At 37.4% G+C, this 11,089-nt stretch overlaps 1 protein-coding gene across 1 annotated transcript; it reads left to right on the top strand.

Annotated features, from left to right (window-relative positions):
• The first annotated feature begins 3,739 nt into the window (after positions 1-3,739).
• LOC112515740 lies at positions 3,740-8,771 on the top strand. The gene is made up of 2 exons (XM_025122655.1): positions 3,740-5,031; positions 8,642-8,771. Exons 1-2 carry the CDS (start codon positions 3,740-3,742, stop codon positions 8,661-8,663), a joined length of 1,314 nt encoding a protein of 437 aa, XP_024978423.1. The 3' UTR covers positions 8,664-8,771.
• The last annotated feature ends 2,318 nt before the right edge of the window (positions 8,772-11,089 follow it).

Genomic DNA, 11,089 nt, shown 5'->3' with positions numbered 1-11,089 from the left:
TATATATAAATTATCGAGTTCGAATCGGTAGACGAGTTATTCGATTTCAAGTTCGAGCATATAAACGAGCTTATAAAACTTGAATGTTAGGTAATGTATAACTCAAATTTTGTAGAATGAGTATCAAGCTCGAGCTTGAACATCGAAAAAATATACGTGCTCGAACACTATAAAAAAGTTACTTGAGCTCGAGTTTGATACCATTTTTCACGAGCAGAACTAACAATATACAATTCGACTCGGTTCGACTCGTTAATACCGCTAAGTAATGGATAAAATGAGTTTACAATTAAAATGTAGTTATTTTTAATACAAGAATATGAAATTTTGAAAATTGTTCCAAAAAGAAAAATATATCATACATTTAGGGTCCGTTTACCAAACACTTACCAAGTAAGTGTTGATCGGGTAACTTTCCTCACCTGATGCACATGACAAGGACCGAAAATCTTACCCGGTAAAATTGTTCCAAAAAGAAAAATAAATCATGCATTTAGGGGCCGTTTACTAAACACTTACCCAGTAAGTGTTGATCGGGTAATTTTCCTCACCTGATGCACATGACAAGAGCCGAAAATCTTACCCGGTAAGAGCGATGTATTTTGATGATTATTTTTCGATGATAAGGATAGAGAGATTTACCCGGTAGGAATAGAGAGTTTTTGTAATCTAGCTTATTTTCTAACATGTATTTCGATGAAAAATGTCAAAGGGAAAAACATAGACGAAACTCATAGATTTCACCACGGTTTCAACTGTCCTTCTTAGGGGCTGTTTACCAACTCTTATCGGGTAAGTGCTATCCGGGTAAGAGTGCTGACCCGAGTAAGTGCTATCCCGGTAAGTGATGTCCCGACTAAGAATGTTTACCAAATATTTTTGGTAAGTTCTTACCAACAATATAATGACCATTGTAACCCTATTTATAATTATATATTGATTAGGCATTTTTTTCATGTAATTATCCGGCCCAAATGTCATGTGTATTATTCCAAATCTAGATAGAAAGCCATCCATAAATTCAAAGGTTCAGCCCAAAACATCAGCCCACATACATCTTCAATTTGAAAAGCCCAAAAAACACCATACAACAAAACCGACCAACCAAATCAGATCAAATCATCAAAGAACATCCGCATCATATCTATAAACCCTAAAATCCCAGTTCAAAAAGCCTCCCTTCGATTATCTCCATAGATGAAATCATCGAAAACCACAAGAACACAAACCATCAAATCGGAACCCCAATCATCCTCAAACATCCCAACCGGCGATCCCCACCCCCAATCGGCAAAACCACAATCACATGCAGCCATCGGCGAATCCACAGTCAAAATCACATGCTATACCCAAAGGGGAAGAAGATGTATAGTGGGAGAAAGGAGAATGGGACGAGAGTGACGCAGTAAGCACCCCTTCCGAAATAGAAAATAACGTCAAATCGCCTCGGAAAATCAAAATAACCGCCTGCCACAGGAAAATCACAGGAAGAAGATGTATAGCGGTCGAAGACCTGTGAATAGAGAGGGAGAAAGAGGGCAAGTATGGAAACGTGAAATCTGACTCAGGTAAGCATGAAATCGAAGCTGACTGGGTAAGATTTCGGTCAGCATTTCGGTCAGATCTCGGTCAGATTCGTGATTTGGTAAACACACTAACTGCTGACCGAGTCAGATATGCTGACCGAGTCAGTCCGGTGAGCAGTTAGTAAACAGCCCCTTAGTCATGACTAAATGAGGTTGAGACATGCATGTACCCTTCTCGAGCCGTTGATTCATAATCTCGATCAAATCAAGCAACACTTATCGATTCCAACCCATGAATCAACACCTCAAAAGTCATCTTACCCATGGACTTGCCAATAGTGAATCTCGGCTCAAGAACAAAATTGTGTAGGTCCCACAAGAACAAAAAAAATCGTAGAAGCAACATTGTATTCTAAATATCTGAAAACTTTTTAGGATGAATTTTTGTAGATCGCTCTTATTAAAACAGTCACCCCATATCATATCAAGAACAACAAAGAAATCAAATGAAGTGAAACTCCGAATCAAAAAAAAATCCCAAATTCATAAAACCGTAAAATAAAATATATGCAGGGGGGGTCGATGACGACTGCCTTTATGTGTTTTGAAGAGGTTAGGTTTTGGTCAACCATGTGCTATCAACAAGTTTGCTTGATGCTTCCTTTCTCCGATTTAGAATTCATATTTGAATCAAGAAGCCATTTGCTCAAATTCGACCAAGCTTCATGCGAATCCAAGCTTTGATTGTTTGGACTTTGCTACACTTCCTCGTTTTGGTGTTTTTCAGCTTCAATGGAGATTATAATGGGGTTTGGGGGTTTCAGCCTCAATTTCGACGGTTTTGTCACTAAGCATATCGGTGGAAGAAAAAGGTAGATGGGTGAACTTCATTCCTTGATCGATGGATGAAAAAGGAGTTACTAGACAATAAGGGGGGAGGGGATGATCGATGACGATTGAAAGATCGGTGATGGCCGAAAGAATCAAGATTTGAGGAAATATCGAACGCTTCAGGGAAAAGAGGGCAACTTTGAAGAAAGAGAGGGTTTTTTTATGAGGCTAGTCTATAATATAACAAGGGTATTTATGGAATAATCATGGTTGAGTGCGTATGACACACCTATTTGGGCTCACCGAATAAGCACTTGACTAAAGCATTAAGTTGCAGTCGAACGTGATTGTATAGCTTACTGAATAAGCCATACAACCTATACAATCATTAAGTTGCAACCGAACAACCAATAACTCTTAAACTTGGTTACTTGAGTCAAGACTTTAACTCAACGTGGACACTGGACAAGCCAATCCTTCGTAAGTGTTAATATTATATCTTAGACCCAGAGATATGCTGATACGAAAATACGACTTGAATGATGCAAAATATTTGAGAAAGTATTTTATACCCACGTGAAAATATGAGTTTTTGCATGATTCTAACTAAGATTCAAATGTCGGTCAATATTTGCATCACAAAGAGATCATATATTTTCATACTGGTAGAACCACAACCCTTTGAGGTCGACTTAGTTAAATCAACAAGTCTTTAGTTGGTAAAAGTCATCACTTTGTGGGGAACAGGTGACCATTCTCTGTAAGAATTCAATTTTGAGAGAAAGGGACTTCTATAGACGTTTTATAACACATTCTTCTGACCATATTGTTATTACAAATTTCTTAGAAAATGCCGACACTCATACCCTCTTCTTTTAACTATTTGTTTCACTTTAATCGTTATTTAGTATAACTTTAACTCTCACAAATATTGATTATTTTTCAAAAATCAAAACTTGAACCATAAATTCATGAAGATATCTTGATTCTTAGTTATTCCGGTCCATCTGGAAACGATTCAGTACATTACCACTTTATTACTTATAACGATCATAATGTCCTGTATGCACTTGCACCACTACTGTGGCAACACAAGTGGCTACTTCCCGTTATCATGTATGGACTTTTTCAATAAAAAAAACCAAAGGATAAAGGTGCTCCTCAACTAACGACACTTTGACTAACGGAGTTAAGACTAAGGACTAATTTCAAAGCAAAATGCATATACCACCACGGACTTTTTCTGTAGTGTTCTCAAAATAAAGACCACTTTCGTATTTTTCTGCAAACTATAAGGACCAAACATGTAATTTACTTTTTTCCTGATACAGGGCCCTGGTTGAGCATAGGATCTCAATTTCTCTTCTCAAATCAAAATTCCTATGAACCCGCAAGTATCAGGAGCAGGTAGTCACCGGCACCTCCTCATCCAACCCACCACCGCCGTCTCCCTACCACCACCGCAGTATTCCGAAGCCGACAAACCTCCAAATCGAGACCCATATCTCCATTGCAGTGAAGAAAGGAAGAATCCATACATGGACGAACAAACAATCCAGTCAGAGGAGCCCCACCCCCGGCTCAAACCGGAATCCTCATCACCTCAATCTTCCATTCCTTCTCAACCACCACGACCACCAACAGACGAGGAGTCTTTTACTTCCGATATTTCCCAAATTGCCACTTCAAACCCCTCCAAAATCCCAATTCGCCCGCAGAAAATCCGAAAACTCTCGTCATCAGCTGCTATTGGCTCTGTAATGGAAGAAATTAAGCCTCAATCGACAATCGCAGAAGCCGATGCATCCAAAGCCATTGTCCTTTCCACCACCACAACAGCTGTCGTAACAAAAAACCGTCGTCGGAACCCTTCGCGCTCAGCGCTGGATTTGCCAAAAGTGATAAAACCGTTATCCGCACAGGGAGAGATCTCCGTCGCTCTTCGCCACCTCAGATCCGCTGATCCTCTCCTTGCTAACTTAATCGACAATCACCCGCCGCCGACATTCGACTCACATCAAGCACCTTTTTTGGCTCTAACTAAAAGCATTCTTTATCAACAACTCGCCTACAAGGCAGGCACATCGATATACACCCGTTTTGTAAACCTCTGCGGCGGCGAAGATGGCGTAGGTCCGGAAACTGTTCTTTCTCTTACTCCCCAGCAGCTTAAGCAAATTGGGGTTTCCGGGCGTAAAGCAAGTTACCTCTATGACCTAGCTAACAAGTATAACAATGGGATTTTATCCGATGAATCGGTTGTAAAAATGGATGATAGGTCTCTTTTCACAATGCTTTCAATGGTCAAAGGAATTGGGTCATGGTCTGTCCACATGTTTATGATCTTTTCGCTACATAGACCGGACGTTTTGCCTGTTAGTGATTTGGGAGTTAGGAAAGGAGTGCAACTCTTGTATATGTTGGATGAGTTGCCTAGGCCGTCACAAATGGAGCAGCTTTGTGAGAAATGGCGGCCTTATAGGTCGGTTGGGGCGTGGTATATGTGGCGGTTTGTCGAAGGCAAAGGCTCGCTGGCTGCTGGAGCAGCAGCTGCTGCTTTAGTGAGTAATGGTATTATTGGGCAGCAGCAATTAGGCCAGTCTGAACAGGCACAACAACAGCAACAACTCCAGTTGCAGCTTTTGGAACCCATCAATAGCATTGGAAATCTCGGGTAGTTTTTCTCTTGCTTTAATTCACTACTTATTGGTTATATATATATATATATAAATATATATAAACAATTGTCTTTGAGAATCCACACATTTGACATTTTAGAAGTACATAATATTTTTGCTCATCTTGAATCAAATACATGATACTTTATGTTGCCGAGTTGTGTGTCTTTAAGATTTAAGCCATGTTATACCAACTACTAAGATTTAGTGACTCAAGAATTTTCTACTAGGAGAGGGTAAAGAAGGCGCTGCGCAGACATTGTCTAGCCTCCGTTTACTAAACGAATAGTTGATCTGAACAAGTGATTCTTTAGTGTCTCCAGATTGTGGGGATCACCCATAATTAAATATTGCAAGACTATATGTGCAACTGTTCACTTGTGCTTTTCTGAAGGAACCCTGTTTGATGAATCTCCATTTGAGATAAAGGGTTACATGCCCATTGGACTCTTAGGTTATTTGCATATAAGTCAATGATTAAGCCTTAAATGTGCTATCTAATGACTGCAAGATGGAGACTTATACGAAAACTATTATAGGGCATCTATAATTGGTTGAATATTGTATGATCTTGAGGACGGTGCCTTCTCTCTCTCTCTGTGTGGGTTGAATAAGGAATTCAACTCCAAATTTCTACTTGGAGAATATCACATTGTTACATACGACCTTGTACACCTTAAGGTTCTCGATCTTCATCTAAATTTGAACTTGTGAATCATGGAAATTCATCAAACATGTCGTCTTGATGTCTCCGTGTATACTTAATGGCAACTACTTCTGTGAAAAACTAGCACTCTTGTCGTTCATGAACTCCATAAAGTTCCGGTTGTGTGTGTGGACATGACATCATACTCCTATGTCATTGATCTTGATGAAGAATCTCAAGTTTCTGCTATACAAGTTGATATATATAGACTATAGGGTGTAGGGTTTAAAAATGTATGTGTTGCTATTGTTGCATTGCATGAACGAATGGAGGGCGAAGATTTCCTAAGCTTGCTTTTCTGGATAGACGTTGATAATTAGTTGGGAGAATAGGTACCACCGCATAGGTGCTTAGTATGTTTGTTCGTGATGTTGATCTTGGAACCAGATGAAGGTGATGATGACCTTGAAGAAGTGGTGGTGGTGGTTTGAAGAAGATCAAGATTAGGCAAGAATATCAATGCTTTTGAACTTTATTTTATTTTGTTTTTTCCTAAACTTTTTAAAACATATATTAGTTTTCTAGTAGTACTGTATAGTTTAGGAACATTTGATGCTCAACCTTGACATATTTTCTTTCTTAACACATAAGGCTGTTTCCCCAAGTGTTTGTCACTTTGTTGCATGGAAAACTCACCATAGGCTAAGTATTCTAGGTATTTTTTTACCTTTAATCTCATGATTATGGGGCAGGATTGATTTCCTGTGGGTTCTCACAGCTTCAACTAGTGCAACGAATGGAACTACAAAAACAACTTTATTGAATCGAAGCAGAACCATATTTGGGGTACGATTCACTTTTGGGTTTCTTTTAGAGGACAAGTTCTTGCTTCTTCACATCCCTTAAGACTATAATTCCGAAGAAGTTGCTTATTTCTTAATGCAAATTATCGTGTTCATGATAAAGATAATATTTAGGTGTGTATAGTCTTCACGATAAAGATAATGCAAACCTTATTGGAAGTAGTAAACATGTATAAGATATCCTTTATCTCTAAGAACACTCCTCAAGTTCAAGCATATATGTCATACAGGCTCAACTTGCTACATATAAGAATTATGTAAGAAGCACGTAAAGGCTTTGTTAAGATGTTTGATCTTCTCAACATACTTGTACTCACAAAGTCACAATAGTAGGAAGTTTGTTAGAGGTACTAATCATTTGTTACACAATGATGGTAAGTCGGTTGTATTTCTTGAATTTGCTAAAGGATTACAATCTCCACAGGCTTTCGAGAGGCCTGGGTCTCTCCCAAAAACGGTTTCCCGCTCACAGTAGAATTCACAAAACAGAATACCTAGACTAGTAGCCACCTACTTTATTTATACTACCCCCAACCCACCAACTCTCTATCCGCCTACCAATATCTACCCACTGACTTCTAAACCCAGGGTATAACACATTTTTTCTCGAATAAAATGTCATTTGGTGCATTCATGGAAACTGTTGTTTTTGGAAATGTCAACAATCTTATTATCACAAATAATTTTAGTCGTAGGATCACCTAAGATGACCATTGTACTTCAGTCAACTCTGAAGCTAAATGGCCCATGGAAGATTACTGGACTTGGCACTAGAAAGAGATACGATGTCTTTGTTTCTTGTTTTCCAAGATATAGGGCTTTTTCGAAATAAGTGTAGTACCTAGTATAAGAGCTCTGGCTGTAGGACATCTTGCATAGAATCCGATAACTTGTGTATGCCTTTGATCATTAGGGAGGGAGCACCCTTTGAAGACCTTAGAACATGCAACATTACATCCCAATGACTAGTATATGGGAAAGAGATGAATTGGCTTACCTTGTTCTTTGAAAAGACATATTGGGCATACTAACTATGAGATAGTTAAGTTTTTCACCCGATCACTAGCATTGATGGATCCATTAAGAGGGCAGGTGTGTGAACCCAGTCACTTCAACCCCAACGAAGAAAAAAATCCCCCCCTACCGAGTTGTGTCTGCAGCCTTGCCCCCAGCGCGCAATGTGTGCTTTGGTCGCCGGAGGTTCTGGATCCGCCTCCAAGGTCATAAAAATGTTCTCCGTTTTGCGGATAAAGCTTGATATTGGAAACCATTGGCGAATCAGCAATGTAGCTTCCAGTCAACGATGTCAAGAACATACTTTTTCTAGTAGAGGAAAATGCCTTTATGGTTGACCTCGATACCTAGGAGGTACTTCGACTCTCCACGTCCTCTATTCAAAACTCTTTCTGAATGAAGAATTACATTTCAAATTGTCTCTGGGGGCAAAAATGATGTTATCAACATAAAAATGCCAGAATAATTATTTTATCTTTGTTTATGTCTAAAGATGCTATAACAGTAATGCTTTATATCATGGCCTACAATTCTGCTTCAACTGATTTATTAGTTTTCATGATTTCTCATCCTCCAATAGCATAAATGATGGGTAGAACACAGGGCATTAATTCTAAAAACCAATATTTGAAATTTATGTACTACTCTTCATAGACAAATTTGTATGTTTCTGGGTTAACTGTGGGTATACGGGCTAACTTACGCCATCGCCTAATCCCCGGGATACCAAGAATGGCCTTGGAGTCAAGGGTTTAAAGGGTGTGAGTTTTTTTGTTGCATTTGTCGTCTATATATATATTTTATACTTAAAAAACATTATTAGTTGGTCGACTTTTATTTGTTTCATCTTAGATCATGGAACATGGGAATGCTTCAAGCTCAAATGCTTGAATTTATATTGTCTGATTGTTAATTTAACTGATGTGTAATTACTTATATATATATATATATATATATATATATATATATATATATATATCTTGCTAAAGATGATGTTGCTTTTATACTAAATAATACATTGCAAGTATGTTGTTAATGTTGTGTTGTAATTGATAAACTTATACATGGTGTTTGTTTTTATAGGGCTTGCATTTGGGGCCAATGAGAAAGTGAAGTTACACAGGAAAGTTGTGAAGCAGATTTTGATTGATTGATTGATTATTATTATTAGGTAATGTAAATGGATTTGTGACACATAATAACACCAGAAGTGGCAATTCAATTACTTGATTAATTGTCAAAAACTATATATATATATATATGTGTGTGTGTGTGTAAGATATATGTAAAGTGAGGTTCGAGAGAAAATCCCGAAAAACTGATAAACACTCGTGATTATTCACCTGGAAGGTAGGTACGTGTACATCCAAGTAATTTTTAAACAATTTATCCAGTATGTATATGTGGATATAGAAACCACAAAAACAACTTCAATTGTTTAAAATAACTGAAAAATTGAAAGTTATTTTTTTTTTAGTATAGCTATATAATTTTTTTTCCCTTAAGAACTACATCATGCAGATCCGAGGCTAGTGATGAACAAATCAGGTAACAGCAACGTAATTGGCTTATTCTTTTTTAATTTATAATTCTATAAATAAATATGAAAATTCAATCATAAATTATAAACATAAATGAAATAAAACGTGACATGCTCCGATTTAATAATATTCTATTTATTTGATTATAAATACAAATAAAAAAATGGAAAAAGAACATAAACTTATCAGGAATTTATTCATTGACATATGGAAATTCTTTCTTAACGATTGGAGTATCTTGACTTCGGTCGAAGCTATCCAAATAGTCTTTAAAGCAAACGCAAATCTTGAGCGATGATGGATAGAATCGGAAAACAACCTTCCGGCTATGGTTTGCTCGGCAAATTTTTCATCTCGGCTTATACGGTTGGGTTTATAATACGGGAAACACAACAGGTGCAGAAAAAACACCACCGCATATATGATGCAAAACCACTTTCAATTTTTGAACAAAACGAGTATTATTAGACATATTGTCAAAAGAAATACAAGCTATAACTTATCAAAATACAAGCTATAACTTCTCTTCCCTTGTGATAATTGTATGATTGTGTAACCATAACATATCGAAACCATGATCAATCGAGTGTAACCATAACTTATCAAAATCAAAAGTAATCATTGTGATAAATGTGTGATTGTCTAACCCTAACCGATTGAAACCATGTTCAAATTGAGTGCGCAAATGATGTTATAACAGTGATATCACATGATTATCACACTCATATTACACCAAATCGTTTAGTGGATTTCACCCGTAATCGTTGTGATAAATGTGTGATTGTCTAATCATAACCTATCGAAACCATGAGTAATCGTTGTGATAAATATGTAAATGTCTAACTCTAACCGATCGAAACCATCATCAAATCGAGTGCGCTGTTATGATAATGATATCACATGATTATCACACTCATATCACACCAAATCGTTTAGTCGATTTCGCCCGTAATCGTTGTGATAAATGTGTGATTGTCTAATCCTAAGCGAATGAAAGCATGTTCAAATCGAGTAATTGTGACTGATACCTTGAATAAAATGTGTTCTACGGCTTCTTCTTGTTGTTCGATTCCTGCATGCAAACCTTACTGCTTCTTCTTGCTGATCGATTCCTGTTTGCTGTTCGATTCTTGTTTGCCGTTTGATTTCCAGACTTTACGGCTTCTTGATCTTTGATTTCTCCTTGAAATCCTTTCGTTACCTTCTTAATCAATACCTTTTAATAAACGATAACTGTTGAATTAAGTGGATAACTCTAACTTCCAGGATTATAATATGATCGTGTATAAAATTGTATGATTTTGATTTTCATTATTACCCTTTCGAATCTCAATTTTTTTTGAATCGTTTTAAATTTCAATTTTAATTTAAGAAATCTTTTAATTTTAATTGTTATCACAATATGGGGTTAATAAGTTGTTCTAGCGTTCTCGTAAATCACAGAAGTTCTCATTTGAACCTTTCCCATTATCTCTCTCTATATATGTGTGTATGTGTGTGTGTATAGAATGTGTGGAAAGCTTCAAACATGACATGTTAAGAGTGACAAATTATCAAGTGTAAAAAGAAATCATGCATTCCTATTTATGCACTTTTTCCACAATTTGAATGCTTCATATTTGAGGGTAGAACTACTTGTCGGTATCTCAGTTGGAGTGATGTTTGGATCCACTTATAATTTGAACATCGTCAAAGCGATTGAATGCCCCATTGGATCAATAATCTTTCTTTTATTTAAAACATAGCTTCACATCATACAACCATACGTCTCTGGTTGGTATAAACGTCGTCAAATCCATGGCTTTCAATGCGGGACCGGGACCGGTAAGGACCGGGAGTGATGGCCAAACCGGCCCGTCCTGGCCCTGGACTGGTAAGGACCGTTATAGGACCGAAATCTGGGACCGGTTATGGATTTGGGGTGTTTCGTGGAACCGGCTCGGCCCGGCCCGATTTTTAAAAAATGTAGCTGTTTTTTGGCCTTCTTTTT

The sequence above is a fragment of the Cynara cardunculus genome (genome assembly GCF_001531365.2).
Source record: "Cynara cardunculus var. scolymus isolate 2C chromosome LG 7, CcrdV1, whole genome shotgun sequence".
NCBI lineage: Eukaryota > Viridiplantae > Streptophyta > Magnoliopsida > Asterales > Asteraceae > Cynara > Cynara cardunculus.
This window is presented reverse-complemented; position numbering and strand designations above follow the sequence as displayed.